Source organism: Sinohyriopsis cumingii, chromosome 18 (genome assembly GCF_028554795.1).
Source record: "Sinohyriopsis cumingii isolate HCF-2022 chromosome 18, ASM2855479v2, whole genome shotgun sequence".
NCBI classification, from domain to species: Eukaryota; Metazoa; Mollusca; class Bivalvia; order Unionida; family Unionidae; genus Sinohyriopsis; species Sinohyriopsis cumingii.
Window position 1 is genome coordinate 73,686,989 of NC_142978.1, and position 22,705 is coordinate 73,709,693.

Sequence of the window (22,705 nt, forward strand, 5' to 3'; positions counted from 1 at the left end):
GCCCTTGATACTTGAACCCTCTCCTGCCATGTCTTCCTCTTCCTGGTATCCTAGTAGGAGCTCAGCAAGTCCTTTTTTCATGGGCCTGGTTGAGCATCACAGATGACATGTGGGTCCTTCATTTCAAGGAAAATCTTCCTCTATCATACATCCCATCTTCTTTCACCAGTCAAAAAAATAACACTTTTAAAGGAAAATGTACACAACCTTTTGCAGAAGGTCACAATCCAAAAGGTAAGAAATGACCAGACTCCGGCCTTCATTACCTGGATTTTTCAGGTGTTGAAAAACTTTTGGTTCATAAAAGACTTTTAAACAAATTCCTTCATAAAGGAGGCTGCCTCAGTCAAGAATGCCACAATGCTCTGTGACTGGGCAGTCTTCACTGATCTTGAAATATTGGGCTCTTCTGTTCAGCTTTGCCTCCACCCCCACCCCCACCCAGAGCTATTACCTGTGTGATGGGATTAGTTACAGTCCACTTGAGGTCTTTAGGGACCCCCATCCTTTAAATGCCTGGTTGATGTTCAGGTTCCACAGAGATTACCTTCTGAAGGACTGTCCTTCTGTTGGTCCACAGTGATCCATTTAGGTCTCATCCCAAGCCTAAAGAGGTCAGATTTCATCCCTTCGAAGGACTTAATATATTTGGGAATGAATTTCCTATATAGACTATGGGGAGATCATGTTCAATCCTGTCCCTCATTATGGCTTTCCTAGTTGAGACCTTTTTCCGCTAGGAGGGCTTTACTGGCACCCTCTCTGTTTCCTGCTTCTAGCAAACTGGAGACCACACAAGGACCCTCTGACATCTAAGATCCCCCAGGGATCTGGTTTTCATCATCATATGTGTTGGTGGCTAATTTGGGACCAGTTTCTGACTGGAATCCCAATTCACACTGACAAGGCCCACTCATTTCCATATACTAACACATCAGATATGGAATGGGGTGCTCATTTAGAGCCAGAGAGCATAGTTCTTCAGAGATCTTGCTCTTGGAGCAATGTTTCTGTACCTGACTCATTCAAATGTGATTCCAGTGTAACAACACAGTAAAGGAACAATACAGTTTGATTCAACACTCACAATTAGGCTGCTGAGCATATTTACATAATGGCACCACCAGATGTACATTGTAGGTTTGAACACGCACTGAATAAAGTACATTCCGCTGAATGAAGTACATCCCTTGGAGTCAAATTGTGGGCACCATTGCACTAAACTTTAAGGATATCTCCAAAATACAATAATGAAGTTTCAGAAATAATGCTTTGAAAATTATGTGAATACCATAAAAAATGAGATATAAACGACCTTACACAATACCTGTCAACTCTCATGCCAGGAGAAGAAGAAAAAATCTCCAGAATTTTAGGGTCCTTCCATACCTACCTCCTGATTTCATATGTCCTGATTTTTGTAGAGAACTCCTGATTATTACATTATGTTTTCGATTTTCATTTCTCCTATATAAAAAGTCCTACATAAATGGATATATTGTATGCAATCCATGGAAGACACGTTCTGTTGTATCACCTGTAAATATTGTTGAGACCAAATAATTACTTCACTAGAAAGAATTTGCTTCTTCACTAAACAGAATGTCAAGTTTAAACAGTATTCATGTAAATCCATGATTTTTGTTACCTCTTCAACAGTACAAAAGTTAGAAAATAAACCAGAATAAAAAAATAATCCGCAACAATAAAATTGTAAGCAATTAATTTCAGTCCCAAGAACAATCACTATGAATGCTGTAGCTCTATTCCCACCAAAGAAATTCACACTAGTGAACATTGGCATTTTTATACTGTACAGTGTGATCGCTATTTATGCAAGGGTTCTGTTTTTGAAGCATATGCATAATTTGAGATTTGCATAAATTGAAATCATTTTTATCCTTAGTTAGGGGATGCTTCTGCAAAGTATATTAAAATAAAAAAATAATAAAAGTTGTCATAAAAAGCAAGGGAAACAAACTTGAAACTTAGGAAATATAAAATAAAAACATGAAATTATGAATTTTAATCAATAGAACATATGTACGTGCAATTAAAAAATGAAAGCTGCGTTCTACATGTACTTTCACTAAGGTTAAAAGCATGCTTTATCATGTATTCTGACCAGCTTCATACTTTTTCACTACTTTAAGTTTAACCTCTAAAGAAATAGCCTTCCTTGGTCTCTTCGGACTATCACTTGCTCATCTTTCAGATGCCATCACTAATAATGTTCCAGAATTGTGCTGTAGCAAACAATTAATACATGTACATACATATGCATCATGGAGGCCACAAAAAACAGAATGGTGGGGGTGTAAGAGCTGGGCATTGTGGGTAATATTTGCATGCAATGATGGCACAATCTATGAGAGAGTTATCTGAATAGTAGCAATCTTTTTCGCATTTTCCCCCATGTCGTGTTATTTCGAATTCGCGTGAATTGAGATTGCATAAATGGCGATCACACTGTACATACGAACTCGATGTTGTTCAGCCAAAACACAAAACTAAAATAGATTGATGATTATCTTAGTTGATTTATAATCAGACTTTAGCCTTTATTATTACCACTCTTCATGAACATATAACAGTTATGCTGGTTATGTGACTTGTACAATTAAACATGTGTACCTTTTTATTAATATTACCTCAATTTGTAGGATCACTTATATCATTGATAAAGAGTAACTCATGAACATGTGATTCAATGTAAATGAAACAGCAATTAAGGACTAGCTGAAATGTTATCCGGAAGAATGCAGTTTGGCCAAAACAATGAATAAAGCAAAATCTGCATCTAACATGTTTGGGAATAAGTAAGGATTTAAGTGATGCTATGCACGATTTGCGCTGTATAAGTACTGTACTTTATAGTTCAGCCTGGTCTCCCAGATAAACTCGATCGGTCTGCAAATTATGAAGTCTATTTACCTTTATTTAATTACGTGCTGGAGAAATCAGAAAATATGCACATGCAAAATAATAACAAAGTCAATCACAGTACTTTATAACAGTTCAATAAGTGTCAGGACACCAAAAATGATTTTTTTTTACATGCACATAAGCCACAGAACAAATTATTTTTTCGTGTCCCAAGATTGACAGCCATTACAGTAGTCAACAAAAAGACTTAAAGACTGTCAAGTTTAGAGACTGGCCCTCAGATAAGCTGATGCCACCACCCCTTTCCAGGCCTTTATTTTTTCCTAAATTATTTGGTTTATACATGAGTTTTTTTGGTAATTACCTCAGTAGGCCCACTTCCTTTTAAGATCCCAGTCTCATTTGTATTTATGATGAGGAAGACCAGGTTAGACTCTTTTGCCCAGTTAGGGCCTCATGGTTTGATATGGTTTCCTATAAAGGATGGGTCAGACACATCTCTCCTTGCCAAGGGTTTCTTTGATATTTTGGCATCTACTATTTCAAGGTTGAAGGCCCTCACTATCAAGAGGTCTTATCAGGCCCTAACTGAGAGGTACCTTTCTTTCATGAGAATTAAAACCCATGAAGTTAGGGCTATTGCTTCATCTTGGACCTATTTGAATGCTCCTCATTAGATGATACTATGACACGCGCTTTCTGGCAGTCTCACACTATCTCCTCATTGTTTTACCTTTGATCTTTGGTGCAACAGAGCGAAGGCATTTTTCATGGGTCTGATAGTATTGGCAAACAACAAATGGTCCAACCGAATGCCAACTTACAGTAGTGAACACTCCTACCATCATGATAAGTGCCGTAATTTAGACCAGATTTCATGAGGCCATCAACCTCCCTCCTACTGGTAAATTCACCAATGCAGTAGTAGCAGGTAATGTACTATTCGTATTAAAATGTAGTGGGTATGTGTGTACACAACTAACTTTAATTGTGCAATACCTGCTTCAATTGCAAAGATTCCCCGATTCCACCCAGCTCTGCTGTCCTATACTGTAGATCTAAGTCAGAAGAGGATGGTATTCCGTATGTTGCTCGTGATGCAAGAGGAAATTACCTGGCTTGAATGGGGGCTTGCATCTCAGAAAAGGAAACAATTCAATAGTTGTATGTAGATTTTACATATTTAAAATTAGTTTTACCAACACAACAAATTCCATATTCGGTTAGAGCTAGCGTTAGTGTTAATGCTGGGATTGAAGATAAGGTAAAACTAAATTCCAATGATTTTTTTATTTGCATTTTTAAATGTCATTCTTGTTCTGATAATTGAAGATAACGCAGTATAAATATAAATTTAAATATCATGATTAATTCATTACATAACAAGGTTACATTTTCTAATTTTGGTGTCTAGAAAAGTCAGTTCAGTTATCTTTTCAGGTTACCAACAAGTTTTTTTTCTAGGACACAAAGGAATTCAGCACATAAATTTAAGTCATGAAGTTGTAATATATTTGTGCATATTGGACAAAAGGAACATATTTATCCATATACAGAAAAATGGCACTATGACACCCTTTGTTATAACACAAATTTGGATATACCATGATGATGATGTTCCTCCCAAGATTTTACAGTAATTCCACTGGTATTTTTAAGTATCACCAAGCTTTAGTGTCAAAATAAACAAGAGTTTGATTTAATATTTTGTCAGAATGTGTTGTATCCCAGAAGGAAGGTTCATGCTTATTTTTGAAAGATGTTACTGGTAGCTCTTAAACGGCTGATAACCTTTAATTCTAAGTGTTATAGAGCCATTAACAAATAGTCTGTATATTTGTATTCAGTCTATCTGACATACATTAATTGCTTAATCCAGGGTATACTGTACCCAAAAAACAGAGTTGTTTACAGAGTGCCTTAGACAGCCAGGCACCAAACAGTGTTGGTGATCTCAAAAAGTTCCTCACTTGAATTATAAGTAAATTTATTTACCTACCTTTTAAAGAGAAAACAATAGACCACCTATGCCTGTTCAATCAATTGTCATACACATCCTACAAGACAAGTTTATTGCCCAAATTATCTATAGCAGTTTTAGTCATTGCCACATATGCATAAACCCCATCCCCCACCTTTCATTAATCTCTTTTTTTTCTAGTCAACAATGTAGAGAGATACTTTACCCTGTTTTGTTCAGCAATAATGCAATGTCACTGTTATAAACAACAGACATCATTGTAATGCTAACACTAACTGGAACAAAACTATTTAAGTTGTATGGGTGGAAGGATTTGTTATTATAATCAAAGATACTACTATTTTTGAATATTGTGTTTATTTTATATTTTATTTTCTCTGTCTTTTAGAGATTGACTTGACTTTTTTATTTAGTGATTACTTTTACCCATGAAATCAAGTAGTTTCCTCCCAACCTGGGTTAAGGCAGTTGAACACATCTGTTGATTGTTCTTGCCAATTACATTACCCAAACTGGGTTAAGGCAGTTGAACACACCTGTTGATTGTTCTTGCCAATTACATTACCCAAACTGGGTTAAGGCAGTGAACACATATGTTGATTGTTCTTGCCAATTACATTACCCAAGCTGGGTTAAGGCAGTTGAACACATCTGTTGATTGTTCTTGCCAATTACATTACCCAAGCTGGGTTAAGGCAGTTGAACACATCTGTTGATTGTTCTTGCCAATTACATTACCCAAGCTGGGTTAAGGCAGATGCCAATTACATTACCCTTTAGCAACTAAACAAATCATTGCTTATAAATTTTGGATTGTTTTTGGAAATAACTGTCATAAATGAAAAGGGATTTTGTCACTAACAATAAAATCAGTGATAAAATATAAATTAATGCCATCCCAATTATTTATACATATTATACAATTACTTATACACATTATATATTATATAATTTATAAATGATGAGTATTTGTGTAAATACCTTCTCATGCATTATCTTTCACTTCCCTTTATATATTTTTACATCATTATCGCAGTTTCATGATTTTTTTGTGTATTAGTCAAAAAATTATATTAACATTGAAGACAACATTGTTCATGTATCAAGTCATACACAAAAATTAGGATGGATATCACATTCACATAGGATTTCATTTTCTGTGCAAAATGCCAATTTTCTTGTCAACATAAATTGTCATTTACTGATATTTTTATCAGTTAGTATTTCCATCACTGGTTGCTGTGACTCCCATTAATTCTATTTTATGTAATGTAAAATGTGTCTTTACATAAATTGTTTTACTGAATTTTCATATGGATTGCATTATCATTGCAGTACTGGGATGACAGAGAAAAACATTCTGTCAAGTAAGTTATCCTTGATAATTTCCAAATGTAAATCAATCTTTCTCTTTCATAGATGTTTCTGCAGAAGTTTTTTTCTACTAAAAACTGTTATAAAAAATAAATAGTGTATTGAAACAGAATATCAATTTTTCATGGACCATACAGCAAGTATCTAAATAATTAATTGTACAGCCTCATATGAGAGGTACAGTGTCTTTCCACATTGTTTCTTCATATTTTAAGATTTTCATTTAGTCAGTGAGATTATTTAGTGCTACTAGAGTAATTGTTAACTTCCAGTACCTATATTTGTATGAGCATGGTACGCAAATATGTCACTGTCAGCATCTGCACATTGATATATAATACTTTCAGTATTTGAAATCCATTTCAGTGACATCTTGTACAAGGAACCATAAATGTTCCCATTATCTTGATTGGTCATCAGTCATTCTAACACAAATGCAAAGTAACGAGCTTACCAATTGCAGAAATAAAATCTACAATATACTGTCAGAAATTGTCACATGATGTGACATGAATCTCTTTGGAACATGGTGCCAAAGAATCTCTTTGTAACTTGATGTCTGTGAATCCCTTGTAACATTGTGTCAAAGAGAATTGCTACTTTTGGTTCAAATCTTCACTAGTATGGTAGAATAAGGAAAATGGTTTTGTGTTCGAGGATTGAAGATGTTAATCCTGCTTTCAAAATTTTCTTTAATATCCATTACACCAGCTTTGCAGAATAAATTTTTGTCTATTTCAGGAGGATCAGTGGTCCACACATTTGTGGGGATGCACTAGATATTGACCCTAAACATGACCACATCCTGACTGGATCCTGGAGAAAAGAAAAAACATTACAGGTCTTGATTTCCATTGCAATATTTCATTCAGGGGATCCCAGCTATACTACACTTCATGATAGAAGAATTCAGATATAAAATGGTCACATCATGGCACCCATTTTGTTTTTGTAATCTTCTACTTGAGGGGATTAATGGTACTCTTAACATATTGTAGACTATTTTGTGCTAAAGAAATGGGAGTTAAGTGCCTTTCTCAAGGATACACCAAAGCAGCCGACCTTGGATTACAAATCTAATGTTCTACCAAGTGACTATGGCTCACCTTCTGATTGGACTACTACATTAAAACATCTGTCTTGTCGACACAATATTTCAGTAAAGTATGAGAAACCTATAACTTGGAGATCATGATTAATGTCCCTTTCTGTCACTATTAACACATTAACCCCTGGAGGTTTTTGTCCTTTTTGCCTGAAATTCGAGTAGGAAACACATTTTGAAAGCTATTTCTGAAATAATCCTAAGAAAGCAACTTCCAGGTGATTTTCTATTAACATAATGCCTAGATGTGTTCGAAATGTTGTTTTTCATTGGCTATTTAGCTCACGCATGAGCAGAAGGGTAAAAGTTGGAGGAGGGGCTTAACCCATTATTTTCATATCAAGACCTTAGATCTGAGACCAGAAAGTCTAAAATCCAAACACAAAATCGGATTCTGACCATTAGCAATTTTTTGGTGGAAAAAATTGGGTCCAAAAATTGAGGTTTTTCCCTCTGTATTTTGTAGTGCAACTAGAACTTCGAGATTATTTGGTATCATTATAGAGCTATATCTGTCTACCTTTCTATAATACCACCCACTTTAGTGTGTCTTACAGGACCTTGATGCTACAGAGCTCGGCAATAGGCTACTACCTCCTGCCACGTAAACTCGTCACCAGGGGTTAATGTGTTAACAGGGCAAATTGTTCATTGAGTACAGAGCTGTCTTAATTACCATTTTTATCTTAATCACCATTTTTATTTTTGAGCAGGTAGTAAAATTAGCACTGTGATGCTCAACAAACTATGGCTCAGTTTCCTATGTACAAAAATTGTACCAAAGAGATCATAAATAATGCTGTATAATCTTCATTTACCCAGGGAGTGCAGTCAAACAGACTTTTGATCAGTTATGTCAATGTAACAATAAGCATTTATGTAGCAGAAAAACAGTTTTATTTCAAGCGTTGTTTGAATAAGTTTAGACTGGTTTTCTATACCAGCTTAAGCACAGGCTACTGGCATCTTTGTTTTCTAGGAAAGGAGACCAGTCAAGAATATTAGGATCAATTAATTCTTTTAAAAACAAGTTTCTTTTAGGTGTAAAATGTTTAAGTCAGCCACAAGAAATTATTTTTTGTCAGGATATAATGCATCCATTTGGCTTCTCAAAGAATTGTGTCATTTTAACTCATAGTTAAGGAGAAACTAAAAATGCAGCAGTGGTATCAGAGAACCTTGACACTGACTTATTTTTTTGAAGAGTGTAGTAAGCATTCCTAGATTCTTAGACATTTGCCTTTAATTAACAGCAAAACACAATATGGATACTTATTTTATGCAACTTATTGTTAATTTCAACTGGTCAGGGTTTATGCTATATCTGGCCATATGTCTCACTGGCAGTCAGTTTGTATTGCATTGGCTCACTGACAATAAATATTATAGTTTCCTTTATTTAAATACTTTTTATATCTGCTGTAGGTCATATTTGTTGAAATTGACCATTTTACAAAGTGTAGTATGCTGTTTATCTGGCAACCACCCCTCTTCTTGATCATTACATTTCATCTTTGGTTAGGACCATTGTGCTATGATTGGGATTACCTGTAGAAAGTAACTACACTGAGATCAAAAGCAGTCTTGTGGCTGAAATACATAATGCAGGGGAGGTAAATCCATTTACACTTGGCAGATTTAAAGGGGGTGGGGGCTTGCATGTCTGCTAAAAATTCAAACCGTTCTGTAGAGACATGTTTTGTTTGGGTGTTTTTTGTTGTTATTTAATATCTCTAGGAAATACCATAAATATATATGAATTAGTGTTTGTTTAGATTGTTTAAATATAAAAACTTTTATGCACATGAAATTTTAAAAAGGGAAACACCTCCATTAAGACTTTACTAGTTTCTATCATATAGGTTTCATTTGCTAAGTTGATGCTTTGTTTAAAATGTTAAGAAGCATCTATTTATAGACCATTTAACATGTGATATTTCACTCCACTAGACTGATACTTGATTGTGTCAGATCAGACAGTTTTGGTGAATCGGACATGCTGTGTGGCCTCATAGGACACTTGTATTATTTTTTTTACAAAATATTTTTAGAAAATAATAAAACATTTTATTTTAGTATATATATATAAATATATACACCTGAAGATCTAAATCTTAATGTATACTCAAATCACATACATTTTTTTCTATCTGTAAAGTAAAAGGAACACTATTGATAATGCCCACACTCCTAGCAATTTTTTTCTTTCTTGAATGAGTGCATGTCTGTGCTTTTTACTGCAATAATAATACAACAGAGAACACCAGACAGTTGCTTGTGCTACAAAAGTATATGAATTAAATGTTTTATATTCAACCAAATAATGATAAACATCAATGAAAGTCTATATAGCACAAGGCATCAAAAGAAATTGCCTCTTTTGCTTTTACAAAATCTTAACAAATGAAGAGATATTTTAAGCAGTCCATAATGTAATTAACATTTGATTTGTTTTAAAGTTCAGTCCAACATGGTACAACTATAAATGACCTTCCTCATTACTTATTAGTCCTTATAATATCCATCATCACAACCATCATGAATATTTTCTGTGAAATCTGAATATTTGAACAAATTTAACATTTTATTTGAATATTATTTAAATTAAGCATAGCTATTGCCGCAGTTGCTGTTGTTTGTTACTATTGTTGTGTTCATTGTTGTATTGTATCTTGTTACTGTTTTCTTTAATTTTACTGTTGTTATTATACTCTAATTTCTGATTTTTGTTTCCATTTAACAGTGATGTCCGAGGAGAGAAAAATTTGTGAAATTCTTGTAATTTGAGTTTGGCCACCCTTGTGTTTCTTATACATTACACATTTAATTGATGTCATTTGCATGATACACATCCTTACACATGTGATGTATGCATATACTGTTAACAGTGTGTGTAAATCTAAATGCTAATGATTGATTCACTGTTCATTCAGTTATCATTAGTGCATACATACTGTCTTGCATCTAGGCTGATGCCTAACAAAAAAAGAGACAGCAAGATGGATTTTCTCACAATTTCAAGCAGATGAGGTGTAGGTGGAAACAGGAAGTTGACACACGTCATTAAAACACAGGACAGGAAACATTCAAATATGAACAAACACATGTGATAAGTTAGAAAGTAACTGGTTCTACCCAGTTATCCAAATACTTCTGACCCATCTTTATATTTCTTTAATTTTGCAACTCTTTAGTGATCTCCATCATATTAATTTTAATTTCAGATACACCAAAATTCTTTCATGTTTGGAACTACCTTGGACACATCATTTAAAAAAAAATCAGGATATGTTATGTTGCATTTGTGTGGGAAATAGGTGTATTTGAAAAAAAAACTTGAAATTTTAGTGCAAGTGACCTTACCAGAATCAAGCCCAGTTGCCTTGTCATCCCATGCAAAAGCCAAGAGGTTTAACTCAGTAAACATTTTATTTTTTGTTTAGGCTTTAATACTGCTTACTATTGAATGCAGTATCAAACCTATAGAATAAGAAGAAAAAAATTATGATTTTCTGAGGAACTACAGTAGGATGTAACAACAACTGATTGACTCAATTAGTGTGGTGATATTTTAAAGAAATTTAACTGTGCCATCAGGAGGTTTTTGGCTTATTAGTACCATATGCCTGATAATTGTTTTTAAATAAGCATCAGTCCCAGTAATAATGAAAAGCTGATTACAATTGACTGTTTTCAGATCTGGGATTTCCCAAGTGGAGAATGGATTAAAGATGTTCCACAGGAACCAATGAACAGCAGTCAGATTTACTGTTGCCAGTGGTTGGGTACAGATAGCATTATCTGTGGTGGCACAGATCAGAATATGGCACGTGTCATCGACAGGGGCACATTAAATGTGAGTAATTGATTATTGTACCCATCTTCAACCTTTGTTTTTACTATTTAATGGTCATGAACTTGAAACTGCAGGGTTTATATCTAGACAAGAATTCTTGTTTCAGGATCAGAATATGGATATTATTGTCAAACATCTTTTGTGTCATCCTTTTAGATGAAATGAATTGCAGAAAATAATCTGATTCAATATTTTAAAAAGGTAGATAAGTCTTAGAGTATTTCAAGTTCATTGCATTTATTCAAACTGATTTTTTTTATATACAAGATTATAATATTGAAGGTATACTGTGTTTCAGTAGCTGAATCCCAAAATCCAAATAAATCACTATTTCCTTAAATTACACCCCAGAAGGTTGAAAGAAAAAAAAAAAAAAAAAGAGATCTTTGTCAGGGGAGGTAAGTCTTAAAGTAAACAGTTTTGGGTCTATAAAATATTTTCTTTACTAACCAGTTGCAAACTTGGTTGTAACATGATGATGAAAAACAATGCACCATTATTCCTAAAATTTTACTTCTGTTGTTATTACATACATTGCACATTCACTTTTATTTCAAAATATCAATATACAAGATCCAGCCCATTGCTGCAAGTCATGGTATGCAATCTTCTGTATGCCTTTATCCCCTATGGCTGCCTGTGCAGAGATTTCTTCATTTTACATGTGTACACATAAAGAAAAATAACTCATCAACAGCCACAATGTAACAGTCTCCTACATACCAGTGAAAGTGCCCCTGTTTTGTCAATTAATACTATGTTTGAAAGAGAAACTTTGATTAGCTCATTCAGACAGCACGAAAGGTCATGTTGGGTCACAGTGGCAAGAACATTGTATTCATGCTGGCTGTGATTGGCTAAGCAAGTTTATGCATAATCATGAAAAACAAGGAAATCACAACACAGGCACCAGGAAAGATAAAGGTGCATAGTGGCTTGATGCCTGGCTTGTGACAACTTGTTAAATCAGCCACCAACTAAATTACCATCTTCTTTTCTTGCTTAAGCATCAGCTTTTACAACACTAACATTTTTGGTTGTAATCTTGCATTGACTTAGCCATGTACATTTTATTTTGAGCTGGCTTCTTCAAAAGATCATGAAGATGCGCAATGTTTATCGGTTTGATATGGTCAGTTACACAGCAGAAGGTTATAGTTTTTGTAGCATGAAGTCATAGCAGTAGTATGACATTAACACTAGCATACACTTTACACTTTAACTGCATTCAAGAGGAATATTCTTAACACTGGTGCCCATTTCAGTGTCGTTCCTAGAACATAATACCTGGAATGCTTCCATGTGCCGAGAATCCACACATTTTTTATAGGCATGAACTTAGAACAAATTGGTGGTAGCTAAAATTCTGTAAGGGTTTTGCAACAAAAAATATAATTTGATTTTTAAACAAAAACAGCATTGCTTATATATATATATATATATATATATATATATATATATATATATATATATATATATATATATATATATATATATATGCCATACCATATTACCCTGCCTGTAAGTCAATGCAGTGTATAAGTCAAATCAGCAAATTTGTTAATTTTCCCTCGTTCATCCTTATGTAAGTCGATGCTGAGTATAAGATGAGGCCAGATCAACACCTTGGATTGTATTTTTCACTTTGTTCCACACAGCATCATAAATTTTATCCTACCTGTAACTCAGTAATCTTTCCAGTCAGGATCATTAAATGTAACAAAGAGTACCTAATCTGTTTCACAAGATTCTGAAGTATTTTAAATGTATTATGTACTTTTAGCTACAGATAATGACACTGACCCAAAAATTTAATGAGTTACAGATAGGATAAAACTTGCAATGCTGTGTGGAATTAAATTATAATAACTTCTAGTTACATAAATATTAAAGTATCACTATGCCATTTCAGATTACCAGCAATAGGGAAATTGCATCATTAATACTAAAGTGGATTTCCTGGGAGGTGGCAAACAGAGAGAAGGATGCATATGTATTCCATCACATTTGTCTTTTTGTACCTTGTGATCAAAACAAAATATGATCCGATATGAGAGAGAGAGAGAGAGAGACTTCACCGCTTTGTGGGTTTGTTTATTGTTTTAAAAACTTATTGCCCCTGTGTTGCTGAAGCTTTTGTCAAAGAGAGAAAACATTAATAAATGAAACAGTAAATGTAAACAATGAAAATACATACCATACTCCTTCAGGGTTTAAATATTCACAATAGTTATATCCATATAGTCTCCATTTGGTTAAATCCCAAGAAATGACCATTTTGCATGCTGTCTAATTTTCTTTGCAAGTATAACAATCTCCATTCCCAGCAATTAAGATTTTAGTGCATGTACTCTTCCTGTACTTAAGTGGCAATTGTTTTTGATCTTTGCTCATGCTAGATGTACTTTAAATTGCTGATGGTTCCATTGGCAAGTTAAAAAATGTCACTGGCTGAGAAATTTACAATAGTAACCAACTGGCATTTCCTTTCACTACATGGTACAGTATTCATAATACCCATGGGTAGCCTCATTTCCCTATTGGTAGCCTCACTAATCAGATCTGGTCTGCATAATCTTGACCTTTAACAGGTGTTATCTTGGAATGACTGAATACAGCTGTAGCATATTTAATTAGCATGTAAGTACCACTTCAAAGCCATGTGATTCTTTTAATAATGGAAGTGGAAACAAAAATTAGAAGGAATTGCTTAACTAGTGGTATCATTTGATAATGGAATATGGTACTGCACTTGTACATGAGTAAGATCAGTCATCAGGTAAGTGAACAATACAGAGTTACAATCTGTCTGTCTATCTCTCTCTCTCAATGGGGCATATGGATTATTTGATCATTAGGTGCAAGAAGAAAATTGTGATGGAATATGTCTTTGTCACAATTATTCATCTTCTAACTTGTAAATTCTAATGCACATGTAAGTAATTAAATCTAAACAACGTATATTACAGACAGCATACATTACTGGTGCATACTGCTTTACTGCAATTACATCTAATCTATGTTGATTTTTAATACTGACGATCATGTAATTGTTTAAAATACTCAATGTGGGATCCCATATATGTTCATACACGACCTCTTGCCCCCCAATGAAACATTATTTACACATTATTTTTCGTACTCTTGGAGAATTATTTTCCATATGAAAAATATAAAGTGATTTAGATAACATAATCCATATATAAGTTGATTCAGAGTATTATTAATTCGTCTAATTAAGATGAAGCTACGATTTTCTGGTAAAAAAGTATCGCCTTATAGGCCAGCAAATATGATATGTATATTATATATATATATATATATATATATATATATATATATATATATATATATATATATATATATATATATTTGAATCTCCTCGAAACTGACACCTACTGGAATCCCCTTGAGACTGATATTTTGGAGTCTTGAATCTTTCCTCCTTTAGTATTATCCTTTTATTTCTTCTGAGTAAACCAAAAATCTGAATACCAAAACAAATTTTGATCCCAAATTTCAATTTTAAGCTTTAAAACAACATAAAGCAGAAACTCACTTCAAACCTGGGAATGTATTTTTGTTTCTATATTCTGACATACACTGGAACCGATTAATTGCAGGTGGCAAGTACTGTAGAAGACTTATCACAAAGGCACATTAAATCTCCCAAGGACGTGAGCTTAAATCAATACTTGACACATGCACCAACACAGATTAGGGCTGTCAGTAGGCTAATCTGAAGACTGTGCACCATTGATAAAGAGCCAATGTTTAACTTGAATTAATCACGACTAAATGCTTGTAGGTAATCCATTAAAGAAAGACTATTTACCTGCCTATCATCTAATTGTGATTGATGATTAAAAGAACATTATTGTTTTACTTAAATAGCTGGGCTTTATTAACCAGACACGTGGCCTTACTTTTGATTCTTTACTAATGGAGACTGACCAAACTGAAACACAACACTGAATTGAATTCCAGGTTAGAAAATCACTACATATCTTGAAGTAGCCCTGACTGCCATTTGTTTTCACAGACATCTTAAAATGTCAGAATGACCAGCTAAACATTTAATCCTTACAAGATAAAAATTAGTCTTATCAGTGAGTTTGTACAAAAAACTAGGGGAAATATTTGTGTACCAAAAACTAGGGGAAATATTTGTGTACCAAAAACTAGGGGAAATATTTGTGTACCAAAAACTAGGGGAAATATTTGTGTACCAAAATCTAGGGAAAATATTTGTGTACCAAAAACTAGGGGAAATATTTGTGTACCAAAAACTAGGGGAAATATTTGTAACTAGGGGAAATATTTATGTACCAAAAACTAGGGGAAATATTTGTGTACCAAAAGCTAGGGGAAATATTTGTGTACCAAAAACTAGGGAAAATATTTGTGTACCAAAATCTAGGGAAAATATTTGTGTACCAAAAACTAGGAGAAATATTCAAGTACCAAAAACTAGGGGAAATATTTTGGCACAGGAGCATCTACTGTTTCAGATATTCTAAGGAAAATGAATTTTACAGGAATGAATTTTAAAACTACAGCGATGCAAGCAAGCATCATTTCAATAATGCTTGCAAATTGGAGACACTGAGTGATCTTGTGTGGCAATGATGTAACCAAGCTTGGACCAAAAACATTACAATACCAGGCCCTTGATGATATAATCTCTCTCTCTCTCTCTCATCACATAAGTGTTTAGAAAACATTATCTTTGATACTTTGCAAAAACCTCAGGTGTGTGTGTATGTGTGTGATTTGGATTTTCAATGTAGCTTTAAAAAAAAACAGTCATATTGCTACAATGTCTGCAGTGTAGCAGTTTATAGTGATGTCTAGCAATGGGGCATCATGCCACAGACATGTAGCATGATGTCCCACCCAGCAACACCCATATTTATAAGTCTTTGGTATGACTTGGCCAGGGTTCGAACCCGCAACCTCCAGCATCTGTGGCAGATGCTCTAACCACTAGGCCACCAGAGCGGTGTACACGCACACACACACACACATAATTCTTTTCTAAAAATATATTTTTGTGCAAATGCAAGGTTTCAAGTAACATTTGCATAGTATATGAATTTTAGGTATTCCATTCAAATAAGTGGATTATGAATTTAAAGTTGTGCAGTTATACATCATCAAAGTATTACCTTTGGGAAAGTGTGCCTTGTATAAAATCTCCCGTACTAATAATATACAGTTTCATCCATTAATTTTTGTATTATCTTTTTCCTAAGTATTTTTTCTATTGTGTTTTTGTAGACTACAGGCCAGCTAGTTGACCTACCACAGAGTGTGTACTGCATAGACAACAATCGCCATGGACACTACCCCATTACAGCCATAGGCAGCAACAAGTTCATCTTCCTTGTTAAAGAGGAAAAACAAACCACAAGTTGAAGCTAGAAATAGTAGTGTCTGACAAATCCACTCCAAGTTATTAGTTTACCATTATGAAATACAGATAAGCTGATGTTATAACTTTGGTGTCCAAGTTTTAAGTAAAACTGTATTTAGCATAACTGTTGTTGTTGTTGTTGTTGTGGGGTTTAATGCCATTTTTCAGCACAAGATAGGCTATACATGGCGGCCAGTATTAATGGTGGAGGATGAACCCAGAAAATCCCCGGAAAGAACCACCAACCCACGAGAAGCTACTAGCAAGCTTTCTCACATACATAGTCCGAACCTGAAACTCAAACCCACGCAGACAGAGATGAGATGGCAGTGATTTTAACAGTGATCGCTTTGGACCACTTGGCCACTCGAGGCCCCCTTAGGATAACTGAATTTCAGTTTTTTATTTCATTGTGCCCATGCTATGAGAAGAGTGCAGTATATATGAGTCACCGGGTCCAGCCACATCCATCTTTGCATATCTTCATCCTCATTGTCCTGTTGACATCAGACTGGCACTGTGGGTGCATCTCAGTGAAAATGTGTCAAAACTGGGTAACTGTAACCTGTTTTAAAGGATTTAATAAAACTTGGTTAAAATTTAATTCGGGGCTCTAAATCCAATGCCATTTCACCTATACCATCAAATTTAAACCAAAGGTGTATCCAATAATTGAAACTTTGTTATTCTCAAAAACTGGATTTCTCTGACCTCCCTTTCTGTGTTTGTTCAAACTTTACACAAAATGTGTCTGTCCTTATTGTCCAGGCTGTAATTCCTCTATTCTTACTACAGCAGACATCAAACTTACATTATGTTTGCATCTATCAGCGAGCACAAGTCCAGCACCAAAACTTGGTACATGTGACCTATTCTTCAGGATTTATTAAAACTGGTTAACAGTTATGTCCATGCTACAATGCCAACACATTCTGTGTTATTGCCTCCAAACCACCAAATTTCCACTGAGAGTGCATCTTAGGATGAACATTTGATGCATACTGAAACTGGGTTACTGTAGCTTTCATTCCAGGATTTATTTAGAATTTATGAACTATTTTGTCCATCAGCAAGGTGGATAACTCTATAATACTATAGCTTTGGACATCAAACTTTCTCATTGTATGCATCTTGGGATGAGCATGTGTCATGCACCAAACTTGGGTCACTATAACCTATTTTTCAGGATTGACAATATGCCAGGTCTCTAATTCCAATACAGCTATACCTATTGCTGCCACTCTTACACTGTGAGTACATCTTAGAATGAAAGCTTTTAACACAAAACTGGAATGCTGATATAATTTTTCCAGAATTTTGCACATTATTTAAAGATGATATCTAATTTCAGTATCTGTTAGCATATTACCACCAAACATGCATGGTTGATGTATCTGGCATTCTGTGTAACACATCAAAACTGGGTTGATGAGAACTAGTTTCTATGGTTAATTTAATACACCTTAAGATACTGATTGATATGACAGAAGTAGGGGTATCATTGGATCTCCTCCTCACTAACAGTTCTAGTTTTAAGATCATAATACAGTGTAACAACATAGCAGCTCAGGTCAAGAAGTATTTAAGATATCTGCCAATTCATGTCACAATGTTTTTCTTAATCCATGTCAGTCTTTTATACTGTATTTTACACCAAGTACTGTGGCTTAATTCTATACTGCCTAATTTGACTTATTTTTTATTTATGACATGTTAAGTTTATTCTCACACAATTCTAACATGTCATAGATACAGTAATATGTCAGTGACCTGATTTTGTTTCAGCGACCTAAATATTCCTGAATACCGTAGCATAAGAAATAATCATTCTTTATGATTAATGTAATCTTGTATTTTAAAGTATTCCTTCTGTCATCTCAAGTAGTCAAAATGAGGAGACAAAATTTATTTACAGGAACATAGGTGATTTTGACTTGAAATGGATTCCTCTTTGACCTTGTACTTTTTTAGAATAGGGAAATTCTGCAGTGGGCAAGCTCAGTTCTCTGAAAACCTTTTGGTGACTGTGATCCAAGTCATTAACGGTTCTTACAGAAGTCTCTGAAAGTACGATCCTCAGTGATATTTATTATTAGTTATTTTGAAAAGATTTGTGTGTGTGTGTGTGTATATATATATATATACATATATATATAAAAGCGGATATCTCACAACATACAGTGCTCATGCTCGATGTCAACATAAGTGGATTATGATATAACAATGCACTGTTAAAATGGTTTTTCAATAGGGACAGTAGATTTGTTTATGTAACAATAGTTAAAATTAAGTGCATTTTATATCAAGTTTGTGGCTTCCTTTCATGGGGCCAATGAATTTCTCCACTCCAAACCAATAAATGTATATACCAGTTTAAACAGCCAACAATGTCACCAATAAAAACAAATCCCCAGCTGGTATATTTTGCCGCCAATAAGGAAAATAAAATTGCAGTTTGTGACATTGGCGAAGCCTTATGTGATCCCAGAATAAACTTTTTACATGTTGTTTTGTGTACTTTTAAGAAGAAAAAACTTTTTTTGTATATGAGAAAAATACATATAAAAAATTTTCAGGAGCCACACCAACACCACGATGGTCTTGTATTATTCATGCACGATCTCTTCCCCAAATTGCTAATAAACTTTTTACATTTTTTTTTTTACTTTTAAGATTTATTATTTTTGTGTACAAGAAAAATAAAAGTTTTAACAATTTTGGGAGCCATGCCAATACCTTGTTATATCTGAATTCGTTTTATAATGAAGCATGCTGTAGTGGGATCACACTATATATATATGTTGTTGTTGTTGTTGTTGTTGTGGGGTTTAACGCCATTTTTCAGCACGATAGGCTATACATGGCGGCCAGTATTAATGGTGGAGGAAGAACCTGGAAAACCCCGGAAAGAACCACCGACCCACGAGAAGCTACTGGCAAGCTTTCTCACATGCCCACATTGGCTGAATCTTAGACTCGAACCGCCGCAGACAGAGGTGAGATGGCAGTGATCCGTAACGAAGAGCGCTTTAGACCACTCGGCCACTTGAGCCCCCACTATATATATATATAATTATATATATATTTATATATATAGAGTCTGATGTAAGATTGCTCACAGAACAGAGTCTCATGTCTCAACATTCATTTTTTAGGTATATGAAAGTCATGTTATTCTAATACTTGTTTAAAAATTAACTTATTGTTTGGTCAATAAATTTACAATAATTTCAGATCTTGGTAGTTAGCTGTGAATTGCATTTGGGTTGTGATATTAAAGTATATATAGATGATGGCGGACTGCAAATAAAGTCAGATGTCTTGTGGGGCAGTCAGGGCAGGGGAAGTTGAAGTTGTTGCTGTTCCAGTTCTTAATAAAGAAATTAAGTTTTGCATGCAGTCAAGTTTTTGACTTTTAGATTGTGCATTTAAAAAAAAATTGTTGCTGATGTTAGTGAATTTTTCAGGAAATTCTTGTGGTCACCCAGAGTATAATGCATGGTCAACTCCCAGGTTTATACGAAGATCTGATACTTCATAAAATACACAGATAAGGGTCTTTATACACTTTTTATTCTAATTAACCATTTCAGACCAACAGAACTGAATCACATCTGCCTGTGCATTATGTGATGTCAGATCTGGGTCTACCCTGTTTGCAGTTGCATTTTATTTTTTACAGGTCCAAATTTTGTGTGTTGATACTTTTTATCCACACAAATTCGTCTTTAGTAGGGGCAAAATAATTTTTCCATTTTGATACATTGATTCAAAAGGTAGAGAATAGATACAAACTGAGACAGATTATAGAAGTTACTTTTAATTCACAACGACCATGCATAATTATTGATAATTTTCCTCTTTCTTTGTTACATATATCGATATATATCACATCGTAGGTTGTGTATTGCAATGCACATCAACACATGGAACAGGCATATTGTTAAACCCAAGTCTTGAGTTTTTCGTGTTTGTTATATCCTGGAATTGATGCCAAGATTTACTATTAAGGGACCACTGTAACATGAATACTGTCTTTCAGCCGTTTAATGAATGTATATCATTAAGTTGGTTCGTGATATTAAATGTCAGTACAAGTTATTTATAGATACGATCTTTTATGATGTGTTGCTACTTTAATTCCTTCTTTTTTAAACCCATGGTAACCCATTTTAAATTTTATCTCGATTATAACATGAGATTTAAGATGTTATAATGACAAAAAATTATTTTGAAAGGATAATAGTACCAAATATTTGGTTACTGCTTTGGTATCGGCAATGCTGTAATCCTCTTAAAATATAAACATTATAGGATTTCTTAAAATTCTTACTTCTTTCTTCAGGAACTCAGGTGAGCTTAAATGTTGGTACAGGGTGGTCTTTGAGTGTGAGGACACCAGGGAAACCAAAGGAAAGCACAAATCTAACCCCTAGGAGAAACAGAATGCTCTGCCTACTCACTGGCACATCCATTTCTTTACAACCACTGAAAAAATGCCCCACTGATTAAAACAAAATTTATGAATACACTTAAAAGGTTTGAATTTTAACACATAAGACAAAAAGTTATATTTTTCTAATTCAAGCTTTATCTGTATACCTGAACTTTTCACACCTAACGGACAATTGGTGATGCATTGGAATCTCTAATGCCATAACTATTTGTCTGAAGCCACATTTGATGTGGGGGGGGGGATGGTGCACACCATCACAGCTTTAACCTGGCCCAAAATATTATCTCCTGTGTAGGTGTCCTTTAACATGGGTTTTGGTCGAAAGTGCAAAAAGTGAGGAAATTTGTTTGGTTTTAAAATCTTAATTTGTTATTTGCAAATGTGTGGGTCTCTTCCCCAGGCAGATTTGTGTACTTATTAAAAGTTCTTTATTCAGTTTATTGTCTTTACATTTATCTAGCTCAACATGAAACAGAGAAAAATGGCACTTACCATATATACTCACTTATAAATTGAGTCAAACTGCAAACAACAATGATTCTGATCTGTCATAGCAAATTGTGCCTGCAGTTCAGGGTCTCTGTTGTTTGTTCTACTGATTACTCCTAGCAAACTGTACATACCCAGATATGCTGGCGCATTATACGACAACATATCTTGGTCTGTGCATTTTGCAGTTGGATTTGTCTTATAAGTGAGTATGTATGGTTATGTATTGCTAACTCGGGTTCGTTTATGCCTGGTACCATATGGTATATGTTATCTGTAAAAGTTTTAATGAATGTGTCTCCAAGAGACAGTAACTATATGCAACAATAGTACTAAACAAAAGTGTATCAAAGTTCATTTTAATTGTGCAACTTTTCTAATTTATGTCTTTAATAAATCTTCTGTAATTTACAGTGATGTTTTTGTATTCTGTCATATTCACCTAAAGTAACAACTTTAAGAGCTGTGCATTCTACCTAAACTTTAGTAGCCTTCACTTACTTCATAATACCTTAGCAGGGTTTAATTGCATGCAATGATCATCAGATTCTGATTTTGAGAGTATTCCTCACATTTTCAATTGTGTTGGGGTCAGGTGACTGTGATGGCCGCTCAAGATTGTCAATATTTTTCCTGTTTCCAGGCACAAAACCATACAGAGTTGTGGCAAGGTGCATTGTCATAGAAATATTGTGATGCAAGAGGTCATGGGTTTGGTACGAGGCCAAGTCATATCGACCACTCCGGCGGCCTAGTGGTTAGAGCGTCCGCCTTGGATGCGGAAGGTCATGGGTTTGATCCCCGGTTGAGTCATACCGAGGACTTACAAAAATGGTACTAACAGCTGCCTCGCTTGGTGCTAAGCGTTAAGAGTTAGAATTAGGACTGGTTGGCCTGGTGCCAGGATAATGTGACTGGGTGGGACATCATGCTGCATGTCTGCAGCATGATGCCCCAGTGCTAGACATTACTATAAACTGCCACACTGCAGACATCATAGAGATATGACTGAAAAATTGTTAAAGCTACGTTAAAAATCCAAGTCACACACACACTTTGATATGATCCCTATGTATGAAATGTTTATGATCAACTTGCCATATTACACTTTGACATGATCCCTGTTCTACGCCATGTTCATT

The 22,705-nt window shown here is 34.5% G+C and overlaps 1 protein-coding gene across 2 annotated transcripts in view; it reads left to right on the forward strand.

The window, feature by feature from the left end:
* LOC149776979 (uncharacterized) overlaps positions 1–21,976 on the forward strand; it is an 81,996-nt gene extending 60,020 nt beyond the window's left edge. The window contains exons 6-10 of one of the 2 annotated variants that reach the window (XR_016416147.1): positions 6,203–6,234; positions 6,983–7,082; positions 11,044–11,202; positions 16,483–19,418; positions 19,716–21,976. Coding sequence is in view for 1 of the 2 variants with exons in the window: in XM_089941715.1 (XP_089797841.1) it covers positions 6,203–6,234; positions 6,983–7,082; positions 11,044–11,202; positions 16,483–16,620 (429 nt within the window). In the remaining variant the exon portion in view is untranslated. Of the gene's footprint in view, positions 1–6,202; positions 6,235–6,982; positions 7,083–11,043; positions 11,203–16,482 lie in introns of both variants that reach the window. The other variant, XM_089941715.1, reaches the window with a different exon arrangement.
* Positions 21,977–22,705: the final 729 nt, after the last annotated feature.